This window comes from Schistocerca nitens, chromosome 2 (genome assembly GCF_023898315.1).
Source record: "Schistocerca nitens isolate TAMUIC-IGC-003100 chromosome 2, iqSchNite1.1, whole genome shotgun sequence".
In the NCBI taxonomy this organism is placed as follows: domain Eukaryota; kingdom Metazoa; phylum Arthropoda; class Insecta; order Orthoptera; family Acrididae; genus Schistocerca; species Schistocerca nitens.
This window is the reverse complement of record NC_064615.1, coordinates 765,199,021-765,218,633: the sequence shown is the minus strand read 5'-3', so window position 1 is coordinate 765,218,633 and position 19,613 is coordinate 765,199,021. Positions and strand designations below refer to the sequence as shown.

At 42.8% G+C, this 19,613-nt stretch overlaps 1 protein-coding gene across 1 annotated transcript in view; it reads left to right on the top strand.

Annotated features, from left to right (window-relative positions):
• Positions 1–19,613, top strand: part of LOC126235314 (uncharacterized) — a 195,201-nt gene that overhangs the window by 119,452 nt on the left and 56,136 nt on the right. The window contains exons 6-7 of the mRNA XM_049944037.1: positions 168–321; positions 13,324–13,385. Coding sequence (XP_049799994.1) covers positions 168–321; positions 13,324–13,385 — 216 coding nt within the window. The remainder of the gene's footprint in view (positions 1–167; positions 322–13,323; positions 13,386–19,613) is intronic.

Below are 19,613 nucleotides of genomic sequence, written 5' to 3'. Positions count from 1 at the left end.
TTTCATGATAAGTTTATCCACCTAAATGCTCCGTCCTTCTTGTCCCCCCTCTGGTCGTACAGCCTTCTCCTACTGCTCCACTTCCTTCTTGCCCGCAGTCTTTAATGTGCTAATATGAGATAATGTACTGATGAGACATAACACTTGTATTTTTTTTTTTTTTGCAGGTGACAACACTAACAAATTTCTTAACGAAAACTGGCAGGACGTGGCGAAGGAGATTGGTCCGGCATTGGCGGAGGCGCTGGGCGCGGTGGTGACGCAGATTCTGTCCGGCATCACAAGCCTGGTGCCTTACCATGAGGTCTTCCTAGAGAACGTGTAGCCGGCAGTGACCGCCAGTTGTACCAAATTGTTGTTATCGCTATGTTTTTCTGTGCCAGTAAAAGCTACTTGAAAACATTTCCTTCCTCATGCCTTGACATTTATTTATCCATACATATTATACAAATCGTACGGTTAAATTTATGTTGTAAATCTTCGGCTTTATTTTATTTTGCACAGAGCTACTAGTTTCGGTCATAGACCATTTTCAAGCTTGGCAGGCATAAATGGCAACCATGTTATACAATGATGTAAACGATTACAAGCTGCTGTTGCAGGCCATCCACAGTCAATTAAAATGCCGGCACTATAGTAACTCTACAAGGCAGTTGTCATCGGAAGGCTTATTCACCTGGAAAGTCAATAACAAACTAATATACATATATACGTGCCACATCTCCTCCTAAACGAGTGGACCGATTTCAGCCTAGATTAGTACACATATCACTGTCTGGAAGGAATCGCTGTGGGGGTAAGAGTGAAAAAGTTGTGTAGACCATGAGCGGCACGAAAATACATAGTTTACTCGTCCAGTATTTGAGAATGAAAGCGCTTAGTGACCTGGAATAAGCTCTACACATAATATGCATCCTTTCGTTTCTCGCAACTCCTGTAAAATAATGAAAGATATAAGTTTATCGCTTACTACATCTTCGCTGTTCATACAATAAAACTACGACATGCAGTGTGCCGTTCTAATTTATTACTTCTTTATTACTAACAATACTCGCGACAGATTTAGCAGACAGTTTCCATATATACCACTGAATGTATGAGCAAAATTATATCGTTGTAGGACCACAGTTCAAGAGAAACAACATCAGAAACATGGAGGTACGTGGAAATGAAACTGCACAGTGAAATTCGCTAGATATATGTACAAATATGTATGGAAAAAGATAAATATATGTGAAATTTATGTGACATGTGCGATCTCGGGCAAAGATACGGGTAAAAAGTTCATTCTAAACTCCTGGAACGATTTAAACCATATTTGGTTCATCTTACGATCTAGAAAGAAATACTGTGGAGAGAGAAGGGGGAGGAGCAAACGGACTGATCAAGAGGTGGAAAGAAGAGATTGACGGAGAGAAGGGAGAGGGAAATGAACAGAGAGAGAGAGAGAGAGGAGTAAGGAGGAGATGGAGGAGAAGGAAAGACGAGGAGATGGACAGAGATGTGGAAGAGATGGACAGAGACAGGGGGGAGCAGGAGATGGACAGGGAGAGGGGAGCAGGAAATGGACAGAGGAAGGAAAGTGAAGGAGATAGAGAGAGGGGGAGAAGACCTGGACACAGAGAGGAGAGAGAAGGAGATTGACAGCGAGAGGGGTAGGAGGAGATGGTCAGCGAGAGGGGGAGGCCAACAGAGAGAGGAGGAAGGATGAGATACACAGCGAGAGGGGAGAGGTTGAGACGGACAGGGAGAGGGGGAGGTGGAAACAGACAGAGAGAGGGGGAGGAGAAGATGGGAAAGAGAGGGGGAGGAAGAGATGGAATGAAATGGGGCAGAGGAGGAGATGGACAGAGGGGAAGGAGCAGATGAGCAGGTGTACAGAGGCAGGGGTGGGGGGGGGCGAGGGAATTGGATAGAGAGAGGGAGGGAAGAGCAAATAGACAATGAGAAGGGTAAGAGGAGATGGACAAAGACAGGAACAGGAGGAGATGGACTAACAGAAGATTGGAATAAATACATAACCGGGCAACGTCAGGTACTCAGCTAGTATTAAATACTATGTATGTCCCAAAGACGAATGTGGATCTTTTGGGAGGAGAGAGTTATGAATTCCCCAAATGTTCTCATCTCTGGAGGTAGTGATTTAAGGGAATGTGATAATTTTCCACTTCATCTCTAACTCGAGCTTATTCTAAAAAACATTATAGTAGCGAATTGTCTTGTTTAACGATTTCTGACGTTAAGGCCTGTTTTGGTTACTCAAAAATCTTAGTATTTCTAAAATTTCTAATGAAAAATCCGGTTTCACAAACGTTAATTCAATTACATTGTGAAATCTAGCTGCATTAGAAGGAAATGTACGCTTCCCTGAATGTAATGAAAATGTGGGAAATCGATCAAAATATTTGCTGTTTAGTTAATAACGCAACGCGTTAGGTTTGCGAGACGGAGAGGTGAGTTAAAGCAGGATCAAATTCACCCACAGGATTAGCGTGCACAGATCAGTGTGAGTGTGGTTTTTAAGCAGTTTTCCAGCCCGTTACGTATATTTTGGGCTGGTCCCAATCTCCGCCTCACAAAATACGGTACAGTTAAAATAACGACAATACACAGATCAGAGGTCACGCACTTCACAGACGGTGTAGAAAAGTGACACCCGGGTCGACAGAAAAGTCATCGAGTCACTAAGTTTAAAAAATGGCTGAAAACAGTATACTTCTTTGACGGGATAATCACAAGAAGCGATAAGTGATTTCATAAAAACTTGTTTCTGGTTCTAATTACTAACAAAAAGTGGAAACACCATTTTTTTGTAAGTCGTATATCAATATTATGAACGTATTACATGGTTTTATTTATAGAAAGTTTCCACGAAACTGCTACTGTTTAGGAATAGTCATATGTGAAACATTATTATCAGACTCAATCAAAAACATGCTGAATTTTGAAGAGATTGTATCAAAATCGTTCTGATATCATTTTGTCAAACTAAGACAAACGCTTTTCTGGTGGCCGTTTGCGGCAGTATACAGGGTGATTCAAAAAGAATACCACAACTTTAGGAATTTAAAACTCTGCAACGACAAAAGGCAGAGCTAAGCACTATCTGTCGGCGAATTAACGGAGCTATAAAGTTTCATTTAGTTGTACATTTGTTCGCTTGAGGCGCTGTTGACTAGGCGTCAGCGTCAGTTGATGCTAAGATGGCGACCGCTCAACAGAAAGCTTTTTGTGTTATTGAGTACGGCAGAAGTGAATCGACGACAGTTGTTCAGCGTGCATTTCGAACGAAGTATGATGTTAAACCTCCTGATAGGTGGTGTATTAAACGTTGGTATAAACAGTTTACAGAGAATGGGTGTTTGTGCAAAGGGAAAAGTTCTGGACGGCCGAGAACGAGTGATGAAAATGTAGCACGCATCCAGCAAGCATTTGTTCGCAGCCCAGGAAAACCGACTCGCAGAGCTAGCAGAGAGCTGCAAATTCCACAATCAACTGTATGGAGAGTCCTACGAAAAAGGTTAGTTATGAAACCTTATCGTCTGAAATTGGTTCAAGCACTGTCTGCAGCTGATAAGATTAAAAGAATCGATTTCTGTGATTTTATCCTTGCTCAAATGGAAACAGATGAATCTTTTGTTTCAAAGATTGTGTTTAGTGATGAAGCAAGTTTCCACACTAACGGGAAAGTCATCCGTCACAATGTCTGTATATGGGGCACTGAGAATCCGCGGGAAACAACTCAGTATGGACGTGACTCGCCTAAGGTGAACGTTTTCTGTGCCTTTTCAGCCAATAACGTTTTTGGTCCCTTTTTCTTCGAAGGTGCTACTGTAACTGGACTACAGAATCTGGAGATGTTAGAGAATTGGCTGTTCCCTCAGCTCGAACAAGAAGCACAACAATTCATATTTCAGCAGGATGGAGCGCCACCACATTGGCACTTATCTGTCCGTAACTACCTGAACGTCAACTACCTGAGGCGATGGATCGGCCGCCAGGCAGCCCGTGACAGAGCACTTCATCACTGGCCTCCAAGAAGCCCTGATCTTACGCCCTGCGATTTTTTCTTATGGGGGTATGTTAAGGATATGGTGTTTCGGCCACCTCTCCCAGCCACCATTGATGATTTGAAACGAGAAATAGCAGCTATCCAAACTGTTACACCTGATATGCTACAGAGAGTGTGGAACGAGTTGGAGTATTGGGTTGATATTGCTCGAGTGTCTGGAGGGGGCCATACTGAACATCTCTGAACTTGTTTTTGAGTGAAAAAAACCTTTTTAAATACTCTTTGTAATGATGTATAACAGAAGGTTATATTATGTTTCTTTCATTAAATACACATTTTTAAAGTTGTGGTATTCTTTTTGAATCACCCTGTAGAATGCTCCCTCATTGCTCTGCCCATTTTTCTTTGGTCGCTACACACTACCTGACAGACTGAAGCCGCCCGTAAACTTCAGTTTAGAGCCGTTCTTCTGACAGTGGAAGTTACGTTACCAATTTTAAACTGACCGGTCAGCACATTAACGCAGATGCGTTGACTCGTAAATCAGTGTGCCTAAGGTCTACGTTGGACAAATTACAAGGATCCAGCACAGTTGGAATAAGCACATACTGGCTGCCATAGGGCTTCCTAGCTGTAATTGATAGCTGTTGAATGGACAACCTTAGGCGAATAAATATTGTAATGCAGTACAGAAGCAGATGAATATCTTATTGTAATCACTTACTCATTCCTGGTCAAAACTATTTACACCCCTGCACAGGAATCATTGAAGGATGGTCCCATAACGTACATAACGTACCACTTCCAGTATTATGTTTAATGGTGAGTTGTTGATGCAGAAATTGGGCAAATTTGCACTCACATCAAAGATATTCATGATATCTGATGACGCCCTCGCAAACGTTCCCATCCTGGGCCACTCTGCGATTGCAAATGGATTCAGTCCATCCTGGTCTTACCAGGTTATAAATATCAACAGTCTTTCTGAAGTGTTAAGTAAGTACTTGAACTTTCTGGATCAGAAATAACAATATTCTTACATAAACAAAATGCAAATCCTGATATCGTTGGCGATAATGCGGGCGGTTTATTTAACCAAGTAATGTGCAGCGCACTTTCTTGTCACACAGTATGCCTGCACTACATGAACGGCGCTCCGAATCTTGTTTTGAAATACACTCCTGGAAATGGAAAAAAGAACACATTGACACCGGTGTGTCAGACCCACCATACTTGCTCCGGACACTGCGAGAGGGCTGTACAAGCAATGATCACACGCACGGCACAGCGGACACACCAGGAACCGCGGTGTTGGCCGTCGAATGGCGCTAGCTGCGCAGCATTTGTGCACCGCCGCCGTCAGTGTCAGCCAGTTTGCCGTGGCATACGGAGCTCCATCGCAGTCTTTAACACTGGTAGCATGCTGCGACAGCGTGGACGTGAACCGTATGTGCAGTTGACGGACTTTGAGCGATGGCGTATAGTGGGCATGCGGGAGGCCGGGTGGACGTACCGCCGAATTGCTCAACACGTGGGGCGTGAGGTCTCCACAGTACATCGATGTTGTCGCCAGTGGTCGGCGGAAGGTGCACGTGCCCGTCGACCTGGGACCGGACCGCAGCGACGCTCGGATGCACGCCAAGACCGTAGGATCCTACGCAGTGCCGTAGGGGACCGCACCGCCACTTCCCAGCAAATTAGGGACACTGTCGCTCCTGGGGTGTCGGCGAGGACCATTCGCAACCGTCTCCATGAAGCTGGGCTACGGTCCCGCACACCGTTAGGCCGTCTTCCGCTCACGCCCCAACATCGTGCAGCCCGCCTCCAGTGGTGTCGCGACAGGCGTGAATGGAGGGACGAATGGAGACGTGTCGTCTTCAGCGATGAGAGTCGCTTCTGCCTTGGTGCCAATGATGGTCGTATGCGTGTTTGGCGCCGTGCAGGTGAGCGCCACAATCAGGACTGCATACGACCGAGGCACACAGGGCCAACACCCGGCATCATGGTGTGGGGAGCGATCTCCTACACTGGCCGTACACCACTGGTGATCGTCGAGGGGACACTGAATAGTGCACGGTACATCCAAACCGTCATCGAACCCATCGTTCTACCATTCCTAGACCGGCAAGGGAACTTGCTGTTCCAACAGGACAATGCACGTCCGCATGTATCCCGTGCCACCCAACGTGCTCTAGAAGGTGTAAGTCAATTACCCTGGCCAGCAAGATCTCCGGATCTGTCCCCCATTGAGTATGTTTGGGACTGGATGAAGCGTCGTCTCACGCGGTCTGCACGTCCAGCACGAACGCTGGTCCAATTGAGGCGCCAGGTGGAAATGGCATGGCAAGCCGTTCCACAGGACTACATCCAGCATCTCTACGATCGTCTCCATGGGAGAATAGCAGCCTGCATTGCTGCGAAAGGTGGATATACACTGTACTAGTGCCGACATTGTGCATGCTCTGTTGCCTGTGTCTATGTGCCTGTGGTTCTGTCAGTGTGATCATGTGATGTATCTGACCCCAGGAATGTGTCAATAAAGTTTCCCCTTCCTGGGACAATGAATTCACGGTGTTCTTATTTCAATTTCCAGGAGTGTAGTTGATTCATTAGTAGAAAAAGCACACAGTCACATTTGTATATTCAGTAAAACGGCACTCGTAAGCTATTTCTGCGTGCTTGAATAATATGACCACATCGAATCTGTCTTCTATTTTGCAAAGTGTGGTTACCTTTCAGAAAGTAATAGATATTTGTACTGACCTCTTGCTTGCGCATACTGTAAAAGGAAATAAAATGCTGTTTACTTATGACAGTGGAACACAACGATACCTGTAATCGTAAACAAATAACTTTTTCTTGTTTACATATGTGTGGCGGCGGGTGGAATAATTGTAAATGTTCCTAATATTTATTTAATGCTGTTGTTTGCCATTCTCAAAACTGGCTCTCTAACTACAATATTGGCAACCAGAAAGTGATTAGCAAAACGTGAAGCCTGTAATTAGAATTCCTAGTGCCCACTTCATCTGAGAAATACACTTATAGCCACAGCTTATAGCTCTGAGGAATTAGGAGATTGTCTTGGGATTAATAATCAAAAACCATTCTCTCTAAAATGTTCACTAAATTCTGAAAGTCACAGACCAAAAAGCATCCACACAATCCAACTACCAGAGCAGTTCAGAGCCTAATGCGCTGATGCAACTATAAATGTTCAAATTAAATGTTGAAATGGGAGATATGATACTGCGTGAAGAATTTGACAGAGCACTGGAAGACCTAAGTCGAAACAAGGCCCCGGGAGTAAACAACATTCCATTAGAACTACTGATAGCCTTGGCAGAGCCAGCCCTGACAAAACTCTACCATCTGGTGAGCAAGATGTATGAGACAGGAGAAATACCCTCAGACTTCAAGAAGAATATAATAATTACAATCCCAAAGAAAGCAGATATTGACAGCTGTGAAAATTACCGAACTATCAGTTTAATAAGTCACGGCTGCAAAACACTAACACGAATTCTTTACAGGCGAACGGAAAATCTGGTAGAAGCCGACCTGGGGGAAGATCAGTTTGGGTTCCGTAGAAACGATGCAACACGTGAGGCAATACTGACCCTACGACTTATCTTAGAAGATACATTAAGAAAAGGCAAACCTACGTTTCTAGCATTTGTAGACTTAGAGAAAGCTTTTGAAAATGTTGACTGGAATACTCTCTTTCAAATTCTGAAGGTAGCAGGGGTCAAATACTGGGAGTGAAAGGCTATTTACAATTTGTACAGAGACCATATTGCAGTTATAAGAGTCGAGGGGCATGAAAGGGAAGCAGTGGTTGGGAAGGGAGTAAGACAGGGTTGTAGCTTATCCCCGTTGTTATTCAACCTGTATATTGAGCAAGCAGTAAAGGAAACAAAAGGAAAATTCAGAATAGGAATTAAAATCCATGGGGAAGAAATAAAAACTTTGAGGTTGGCCGATGACATTGTAATTCTGTCAGAGACAGCAAAGGACCTGGGAGAACAGTTGAACGGAATGGACAGTGTCTTGAAAGGAGGATATCAGATGAATGTAATCAAAAGCAAAACGAGGGTAATGGAATGTAGTCGAATTAAGTCAGGTGATGCTGAGGGAATTATATTAGGAAATGAGACACTTAAAGCAGTAAATGAGTTTTGCTATTTGGGGAGCAAATTAACGCATGATAGTCGAAGTAGTGAAGATATAAAATGTAGACTGGCAATGGCAAAGAAAACGATGCTGAAGAAGAGAAACTTGTTAACATCAAGAACATATTTCAGTGTGAGAAAATTATTTCTGAAAGTATTTTTATGGAATGTAGCCATGTATGGAAGTGAAACATGGATGATAAATAGTTTAGACATGAAGAGAATAGAAGCTTTCGAAATGTGGTGCTACAGAAGAACTGGATGGCTAGATCACATAAATAATCAAGAGGTACTGAATAGAACTGTGGAGAAGAGAAATTTGTGGCACAACTTGACTAGAAGAAGGGATCGGTTCGTAGGACATGTTCTGCGGCATCAAGGGATCACCAATTTAGTATTGGAGGGCAGCATTGAGGGTAAAAATCGTAGAGGGAGACCAAGAGATAAATACACTAAGGAGATTCAGAAGGATGTGGGTTGCAGTAGGTACTGGGAGATGAAAAAGCCTGCACAGGATAGAGTAACATGGAGAGCTGAATCAAACCAGTCTCAGGACTGAACACCACAACAACATGTAGAGAATAATAGCGGTCCTATCGCACTTCCATGGGTCACTTCTAACGATACCCTTATCTCTGATTTTGTATAACTTAAGAAGTGCTTTATAAAACCATGGTGATTCGTGGACATAAGCTTCTCGGCCTCAAGAAAATTTATTATATTCGAACTGAGAGTATGTTCAATGGCTCTGCAGAAAACCGATGTTAGGGATATTGGTTTGTAATTTTGAGGGTCCGTTCTTTTGCCCTTCTGATACACAGCAGTCACTTTTGCTTTTTTCCAGTCTTTTGGGACTTAGCGCTGGGCAAGAGATTCGCGATGAATGAAAGCTAAGCAAGGGGTCACACCAGTCTGGTGTGGCAGTTGAAGATAGCAAAACGAAAGCCGAATTCCTAAAAATAAACTTCAAGAAATCGTTAACACAGGTGACTCCTGCATACAAAAAGAGTAAACGAACAGACCTGCAGAATTACAGAGCAATATCGTTAACATCGGTCTGATGCCGGATTCTGGAACATATTCTGAGTTCAAATGTAATAACTTTCCTAGAGACTGAAAATCTTATGTCCACGAGTCAGTACGGTTTTAGAAAGCAGCCCTTGTGTATAACTCAGCTTGTCCTCTTCTCACATGATACGAACTATGAATGAAAGGCGACAGGCAGATTCCATGACAACATTCCATCAGAATTTCTGAAATCGTGGGGGATGTTGTAATAAGACGACAATTCACGTTGGTGTGTAGAATATATGAATCTGGCGATATACTGCCTGACTTTCCGAAGATAGCAAGAGCCCATATGTGCGAGAATTATTGCACAATCAGATTAACAACTCATGTATCCAAGTTGGTGACAAGAATAAGTACACAAGACCGGAAAATAAAATTGATTATGTGTTAGATGACGATCAGTTTGACTCTAGGAAAGGTAAAGGCACCAAAGAAGCAACTCTGACGTTGATGTTGGTAATGGAAGCAAGACTGAAGAAAAACTAAGACACTCTCATTGTCTATGTCAACCTGAAAAAACTTTCGAGTATGTCAATGGTCCAATATGTCCGAAATCATGCCGAAAACAGAGGTAAGCTATAGGGAAATAAAGGTAATATACAATATATATAAGAGCCAGGAGAGAAAATAAGACTACAGGCCAAGAACGAAATGTTCGAATAACAAAAGCTGTAAGACAGAGATGCAGTCTTTCGCCCCTAGTGCTAAATCTGTACATCGAAGAAACAACGACGGCGACGGAAATAAGAGAAGGGTTCTAGAGTGGAATTAAAATTCAAGGTGAAAAGATATCAATGATAAGATTCTCTGATGATATTGATATCCTCGGTAAAAGTGAAGAAGATTTACAGATATGTTGAATGGAATGAACAGGATAATGAGTACAGAATATCGAATAAGACAAAATCGAGAAAGACGAAAGAAGTGAAAAACAGCAGAAATGAGATCAGCGAGATACTTAAGATGAGGATTGGTGAATACGAGGTAGATAAAGTTAAGGAATTCTGCTATCTAGGCAGCAAAAATAACCTTTCACGGTCGCAGCAAAGAGGAGATGAAAAGCAGAAAATAATTGAAGACATATTTTGTAAGTGCTTCTCTGAGATTAAGAAGTAGTTGCAGGACAGGAATTCATGGCGAGCTGCAGCGAAACAGTCAGAAGACTGATGACTGAAAAAAATAGTGACCTCGGCGGCTAGAGTTCATCAGAGACAAGGGTGTCGTCAGGTCTGCCCCAGGGAAGTGTGATTGGACCGCTGTTACTTTCTGTGTACGTAAAAGATCTGGCGAACGGAGTGGGCGGCAATCTGCAGTTGTCTGCTGACGCTGATGTGGTGTGTGGAAATGTGTCGAAGATGAGTGGCTGTAGGCTGATACAAGATGACTCAGACATAATATCTTGATGGTGGGATAAATAACAGCTGACTCTAAATGTAGAAAAATAATGTAACCTAATATGAGTGAGTAGGAGAAACAAACTCGTAGTGTCTGGATGCCTGACGCAGTCACGCATTTGAATATCCTGACGTAACGTTTCAAAGCGATATTAAGTGAAACGAGCATGTGAGGATTGTGGTAGGTAAGGCAAATGGTCGATTTTGGTTTATTGACAGAATTTCAGGTACGTGTGGTTCGTCTGTGAAGGACACTGCATATAGGGCAGCAGTGCGACCTATTCTTGAGTACTGCTCGAGTATTTGGGATCGGCAACAGACTGGAATGATGGAAGACATTGAGAAAATTCAGAGACTGGCTGATGTTGCTGTCCCTTTGAATTAACTGAATAAAATGCTTCAAGCTGAGGATAATATTACTTATGACCTTTACGCATATGTTAAAGCTTTCAGACAGAAGTTGATGATTTAAGAACAACAGTCAGACAGAAAATTTTCCTACACTTCGCTAATTACGAATCTTGAACATGGTTGAAGTTTCACACTCTTGTTTGCAGTTGAATTTCTTGGTGATCTGAAGAAAGTTGTCTTCCAGGTTCTCAGATTTAGCTGGTCATTCCAAGGGGATCCAGATTTTCCAGAACCATTTTTCTTATGAATTTGCGGGTGTTCAGGCAACACTGCAAAAAGATTTTCAAGCTTATCACACCATGGAGGACACATTTAAAGAAGGAAGACTTGTTTAATTTTACAAATCCCTTCCAGAAGAAATCCACCTAAAGAACGAGGATATTATCTGCATTTGGTACTACTTGCAGGCGTGAAGAAACATTTTTTTCTCTTGAAATTTACTGAATCTACATATATAAGTAGCGTGAGTGACAGACATTTACAAGATATTTTATCACAGAACAAAATAAGTTAAAGCCACAGTTTGATAAAGTTATTAATTCAAAAACGAGCTTCATACCTCGTAATAAAGAGTAATAAAGTGTACGTTCGGTTTTCATTGAATATTGTGTTTCTGTTAAACAGCAATAAATACCGTTATGTCTTTTTCTTTAATTTCTAAGGAAACACGTTATTCGGTCCTCAGTGAGATGTAAAATTGATTTGCAGCCCTTGACGATCCCTGTGCTAACGACTCTGCATCTGCAGCGCAGTAATAAGATACCTACTTTCTTGTGTTTGTAGGATAAATGCTGTAGTCATAAATCGAAACTTAAAACACAAACTAGATCAAGCATATACTGCAACACGTGATACAATACCGTCCCGATTTCCTCGTTAAATAATTAAAACTATAGGTGGGTAGATAGCACACTGGTTATTTTTCTTAAGACCTGCGATCCGATTCGACTAGTAGACGTAGCATCCTGACAAGCAAAAGTAGAAATGCATGTGTGTAGTGACAGGCTCAGGCTTCCAAGGAGTTCAATCGAATATTTGTAGGTGGGAACGGAAGACACTGTAAGACGTGTTTCCTCATAGCAATGGCTTCTATCTGTATACTCACATACTAATCTAATCCTCTCACTACAAAGCACGGAACTAGAATTGAGGGAAAATTGCCTAAGAGCAGTGGAGCACAACAGCTGTTGGCTGAAAGTAACAGTGCATGACTGTAGACTGGTAGACGATAGGCAGGTAGATGATAGTTTGCTTTTGATACATAGCTTTTTTTCTTAAGTGCTACAACAAAGTAATATTATTTGACGGTATTGTGGTGGTACTTAGTCAATATCTCTAGCAATGCGTAAATGTGGTATACATGCTGATGTATTAAGTTACGTCGGCGTAATGCGGATGTAATGTCAGCGTATATACCACATTTACGCCAGGAGTGTGTTTGTGTGTGTGTGTGACTGTGCGTATATTTGTGCTGTTATTGATTAGTAGGGTTGAAATATCATTGCCATGCCATCGCCAGGGTCTTGGAAGGAAGTGGCGTACAGGGCCCTTGTTCGACCGATTCTTGAGTGTTCTTCATCAATCTGGGTCCCTTACTTGGTAGGACTGACAGAAGAGAAGACCACACGAAGAGCAGCACGTTTCGTCGTGGGATCGTTTAGTCGGTGAGAGAGCGTTACGGAAATGCTCAACGAACTCGAGTGGCAGATGCTACAAGAGAAGTGCAGTGCATCTGACAAGTTTGAGCTAGTACGGAGCCTTGCCGACAACCATTCTTCTCACATGCCATTCAGAATGGAACAGAGATGGAGGGATCAGTCAGTGGTACCAGAAGTGCCCTCCACCTCACATAGTCAGGTGGTTTGCGGAGTATGATTTAGATGCAAACGTAGAACACCTTTCTGCCAGCATTGGATTAGGGGTACTTTGAGCTGCAGACAGTTGCTGCTATTGTAGTGCACAAGTTAAAAATTAAGCAGGATGTTAGTGAAACTGTACCAAGCAAAAATAAAGCAACAATTGCTTTCTGTGTGTAAATTTATATACAGATTTAATAACGATTCTATATAAAGCATATGGTTTTGTATTCTGTACTCTGCTAAAAAGTCCTAAGTAAGTCTCTCATTTACGATTATCTACATGATGCAAAGTGGGCAGTTGTGTGACAATGAAAAGTAATCGAAATCAGATAGCTGAAAGTATAGTAATCCTTGCTTCATACCCATATAAGCACATTTTTCTGATGGACGTTTACAACAAATAGAGTTGTTAAACTCTTCTTTGCACAACGCATCATCTTGCCAGATGAACACATGAGCCATAGAGGTACGTGCACATGGTGAATGACTGTGCTTGTGCAAGCGAAATATAAAAGTTAAAATTGGTCGACGGGTGGGGGAGGCAAACAAGCACGTCGTTGATGCCCTGGGCCTTCTGTGTTTTTGCACGATGTGTAATACTATCGGCTACAGGTGGAATTGGGTGGAGAGGGGGAGGGGGAAGTGAGGAAATTCTGGGAATAATGTAATTGCCTGAGTGTCAAACCCTGGAATCAGTGATTCCGGGAAAATCTGATGGTGATGTCATCAGTTCCAGGACTGTTGATGTCGATTTGGGCCAAAACATATCTTGCCCCTCTACTCTCAGGGAGTATCAGTTTGGAACCTATAGAAACATAGTAACATAGGAACACACAAGGCAATATTGACCAGACAACTTATCATAGAAAATAGCTGAAAGAGAGGTAAACCTATATTTATTTCATTTATAGATGTAGGAAAAGCTTTTGACAGTGTTGACTGGACTAGAGTCTTTGAAATTTTGAGGGTAGCTGGAAAAAACACAGGGAAGGAAAGGTTATTTACAACTTGTACAGAAACCAGACTAAAGCTGTAAGAGTTGAAGTACATGAAAGGGAAGCCGTTGATGAGAAGGGAGTTAGACGGGATTGTAACCTGTCCTTGATGTTATTAACTATGCTCATGAAGCAAGCTATGGAAAAAAATGAGGAGAAATCCAGAAAGGGAATTAAAGATGAAGGAGAAGAAACAAAATCTTTAACGATTGCCGCTGACACTGTGATGCCATCAAAAATGGCAAAGGACTTGGAAGTGCAGCTGAATGGGTAGGATCTTGAAAATCGGTTGTAAGATATACATTAACAGAAGTAAAACAAGGGTAATGGAATTTGACTAGGTGTTCGAATTTACGACCCAATTTTTAATGTTTCAATCACTCTTTACTAAAATTTTTAGCACAACTTGACCTGCCTTTATCTGGTGCATTAGTTACATGTACATTAATAAGAAGTGTGGTGAGCATTATTTGCTAAATGAGCGAGTAATTTTATGGTGTGAAATTTAACTGTCTACAGAAAGATTAATTTATTTTAGTTATCAGTTGGATTTGTATGTTTAAAAATTTTATTAATGTATTTACCTACATTTTTGCTGGAAATTTATTTGCCTAGCATACAGGGTGTAGTAACAAACAGAACAACATCACTTATAACATTCATATTTAGATGTTTATATTTCAAAGACTCTCAACTACTAAGATAAACTTCTTTCAGTTGCTAAAACAGCACAAGGAGTGAAAATACAAACCATTTTATTCAAGCATATTTGTGTTGTGATACACATTAAGTAGTACAATTAGTGGTATTATATGGTTATTCAGTAATGTTAGGACAATTATTTTCAGTTAACTTTTTACACTGACATAATAAGCATTGCACAAGGGAGAAAGTTTTGAAGAACTTTACATATTACTTTCTAGCTTATCATTTAGTGTGTGGGTGTGTCATGAAAAAAAATTTCTAGTCCTTCATACCTTACCATTTGATATCTCTTGTCCATTTCTTGTAGTATGTGAAGACCACTCATGGTATTCTGGAATGTGTGGGCAGAGTTCTTAATGTGGTTAGCTACTGCTGCTTTAGCATAATTGTATGGTAAACTTTTATGTTTTCATTGCACTTTTTAAAAGTTTCTACCAGTTGAAACGCTATACAGGGTGTCTCAAACCTTTTCAGTCAAACTGAAACAGGTGATTATTTTGAGACAGGGAACCAATGGTCGGAAATGCATATTTATTGTGTTATGGACATACACACCCTAAAATGCATAACAACAACGTAATTCATAGTAATCGTTCAAAGTGACAATCAGCGATTTCAGTGCATATGTGAGGCAATGGCGCACAAAGTTCTGGTGCACTCACTCAGAGATGCCTAGTGTCTATTATACCTGGAGACTGTAGCTTGGGCCCTATCAAGCAGATCTTCATCCATATCTACAGGGGTTTCTTACACCAAGCTCTTGATGTAACCTCAGTTAACCCCAGAGGAAAAAGTGCAGAGGTGTGAGATTCGGCGATCGCCCTGGCCATGGGACACTAATTCCCCTTCCTTTCCAATTATGCGGATATGTGCTATTCACGTCGTCGTGGAAATTAATATCAAAGTGTGCTGGTGCACCATCGTGCTGAAATCACATCCTTTCACACACAACGAGGGGTACAGTCTCCAAGAACTGTAGCAGCACATCTCTCATGGACACCAGGTAACGTGAACCGGTCAAATGGGGAGGCAGTAAATAAAGTTCTATTAGGTGACCTTGGGCACTGCCCAGCCATACACTGATAGAGAATCGTTGCTGGTGACCACTGCTGTGGGTGGGGTGGGGATTGTCATCACTCCTACATGGTTGTTGTAGCTGTTGAAAACACCATACGTGAACAACATAAACTGTATAAAGTTCGGCACTGCAGCATTGTCGTGGATAAACAATTGACAGAAAGCTCAAAATCCGTTGGTCCCAGTGCTTGCACATATTCTTTATGGTAGGGGTGTAACACCTGTTCCAACACTACTCCCCGCACAGTATCCTTCAAAGTGTCAATTTCACAGGCAAGTTGAAGTGTGCATATTGCTTTGTGGTCGACCACATGGAACAGTACCATCTCCTCAGTCTGGGAACCATGGCCAGGTCTGTGTGGCATGAACGACCTCGGCTCTCATAAGCTGGTGTCCATAGAGATAAACGCCTTCCAAATGGGATGACGCCTGTTGGAAAAGCGTTCTCTCCGCATTCGTGTTGCTTTATAGGTACCACATCCAGCCCCACCATACATCAAATGCATGACTGCTAAGTCTCGTGCCGAACAACGTTTCGTGTTTGACTACACATCATGCACTGTACACCTAAACGCACCATACCTTAAACACAAGTTTTTAGATGCAAAGGGCAACTGACAGAAGGGATAGTTGTGTGTATGGAGCACAGGTTAATGCGCTCGTGCAATTCATTCGGTGGTCACAAGAAATACATTGTATGTGTTAAGTTGTGTGGAGCATGACTGTTAGGTAACCAGGGATATACGCTGATTATCCCTCACTGCCTGTTACAGTATACAACAAACTCCTGGGATCTTTGTGAGAGTGCGGCAGAACTGTATGCTACATTGAAATACGTGCTGGTCATCACTTTGAACAATTACTGTGAGCTACGTTGTTGTTATGCGGTGTATCTTGTGCATGTCCATAACACAATAAATGTGATATCCGACCATTGCTTCCCTATCTCAATACAATCGGCTGCGGTCCCAGTACCACCTGATTCAGTTTGACCCGAAGGGTACCTGCTATACTTGAATCCATTGTGAGACCTTTATGTTGCATGTAAATTTTATTGTTAAATGAAAAATAGTGTTAGGTTAGTAGCAGTTCAAGTAGGTCCTTGAAGTGAACAGTTTAAGGCAATTACAGCTGTTTATGTTTGATGGGAGTGACCTGCTGAGTCTGAGTGACGCTGAAACGGGTGTTTGTGTATAGATTTGTAATGTCAACTAATACACTCGACTGAAAGAAAAATAAAGTCTTAACGTTACTGAATGACTAAGAAATACCAATCATCATACTATTTAATATGTGTCACGACATAAATATGCATTTAGGAAAACATGACACTTCCATTATACACTCCTGGAAATTGAAATAAGAACACCGTGAATTCATTGTCCCAGGAAGGGGAAACTTTATTGACACATTCCTGGGGTCAGATACATCACATGATCACACTGACAGAACCACAGGCACATAGACACAGGCAACAGAGCATGCACAATGTCGGCACTAGTACAGTGTATATCCACCTTTCGCAGCAATGCAGGCTGCTATTCTCCCATGGAGACGATCGTAGAGATGCTGGATGTAGTCCTGTGGAACGGCTTGCCATGCCATTTCCACCTGGCGCCTCAGTTGGACCAGCGTTCGTGCTGGACGTGCAGACCGCGTGAGACGACGCTTCATCCAGTCCCAAACATGCTCAATGGGGGACAGATCCGGAGATCTTGCTGGCCAGGGTAGTTGACTTACACCTTCTAGAGCACGTTGGGTGGCACGGGATACATGCGGACGTGCATTGTCCTGTTGGAACAGCAAGTTCCCTTGCCGGTCTAGGAATGGTAGAACGATGGGTTCGATGACGGTTTGGATGTACCGTGCACTATTCAGTGTCCCCTCGACGATCACCAGTGGTGTACGGCCAGTGTAGGAGATCGCTCCCCACACCATGATGCCGGGTGTTGGCCCTGTGTGCCTCGGTCGTATGCAGTCCTGATTGTGGCGCTCACCTGCACGGCGCCAAACACGCATACGACCATCATTGGCACCAAGGCAGAAGCGACTCTCATCGCTGAAGACGACACGTCTCCATTCGTCCCTCCATTCACGCCTGTCGCGACACCACTGGAGGCGGGTTGCACGATGTTGGGGCGTGAGCGGAAGACGGCCTAACGGTGTGCGGGACCGTAGCCCAGCTTCATGGAGACGGTTGCGAATGGTCCTCGCCGATACCCCAGGAGCAACAGTGTCCCTAATTTGCTGGGAAGTGGCGGTGAGGTCCCCTACGGCACTGCGTAGGATCCTACGGTCTTGGCATGCATCCGTGCGTCGCTGCGGTCCGGTCCCAGGTCGACGGGCACGTGCACCTTCCGCCGACCACTGGCGACAACATCGATGTACTGTGGAGACCTCACGCCCCACGTGTTGAGCAATTCGGCGGTACGTCCACCCGGCCTCCCGCATGCCCACTATACGCCCCCGCTCAAAGTCCGTCAACTGCACATACGGTTCACGTCCACGCTGTCGCGGCATGCTACCAGTGTTAAAGACTGCGATGGAGCTCCGTATGCCACGGCAAACTGGCTGACACTGACGGCGGCGGTGCACAAATGCTGCGCAGCTAGCGCCATTCGACGGCCAACACCGCGGTTCCTGGTGTGTCCGCTGTGCCGTGCGTGTGATCATTGCTTGTACAGCCCTCTCGCAGTGTCCGGAGCAAGTATGGTGGGTCTGACACACCGGTGTCAATGTGTTCTTTTTTCCATTTCCAGGAGTGTAGCTCGTAACATGCGTGTCCATATAGCAGAACGAAATTGTGATCCATTATCGGAAATTACTCTCATCACATGCCCTACATGAAATAGAAAATGTTTTACAAATGCTTTCGAAACAGTTTTAGCAGTAGGTTTGCGTAACGGAGTGGAAGTAACAAATTTTGAAGTGAGTTCAACAGCGACAAAGATGTAGCAAAAACCTCTGTTAGTTCTCGGAATTGGACCAAAAATGTCTACTGCGGCCATATGTCGTAATTTAACAGGTATAACGGGATATAATGGAGGAATATGTGAAGTGGTGTCTGACTTAGCTTTCTGGCAAATTTTACATGACGCTAAAACTCGTCGTATACGTTTTTCCATGTTGGTAAAATAACAGTTCTGTCTCAGTATAAGAAAACATTTTCTGGCTCCGTAATGTGCATAACTTAATTGAGAATACCATATTAATTTGTTAACCAGTTCGTCAGGAATGCATAATAACCAATTGTTGCTGTCTGGATGAGAGCGGCGAAACAGAATGTCATTGCGTACAGTGTAGTGGTTCCTAATCGTAACATTATTCTTATTTTGCCAAAGGTGTTTAATTTCTTTCCACACATTGTATTTACTTTGCTCTTGTGCTCTGTCCTGTAATGACGATGAAATACAATTTTCAAATGCAACTTGCTGAATGTACATAACGCTGAAATTTGCTTTGCAGAAGTTGGTTGCTACGTCTTGCTGATTGTTGCTGAGAGAACGGGATAGTGCATCTGCTACAACATTTTGTGTGCCGGGAATGTGAACAATCGTAAAATTAAATTCCTGTAAATAAAGTTTCAATCTACTTAACCTGTCGTGAGTAAATTTAGCTGAAAGTAAAAATTGTATCGCTCTGTGGTCTGTGTATACGGTGGTATGTCTGCCATAAAGAAAGTACCGAAATCTCATAAATGCCCAAACAACACATAATGTTTCAAGTTCTGTAACGGAATGATTTCGTTCAGCAGGTGACAAAATGCGGCTTGCAAATGCGATGTTTTTAATTACTGTTGAGCCATCTTCTTCAATTTCCTGGAAAATATGTACGCCTAAAGCGGAGTTAGAACTGTCGGTGGCAATGGAAAAATTTCTGGTAAGATCTGGGTGCGATAAAAGTGGAGCATTCAACAA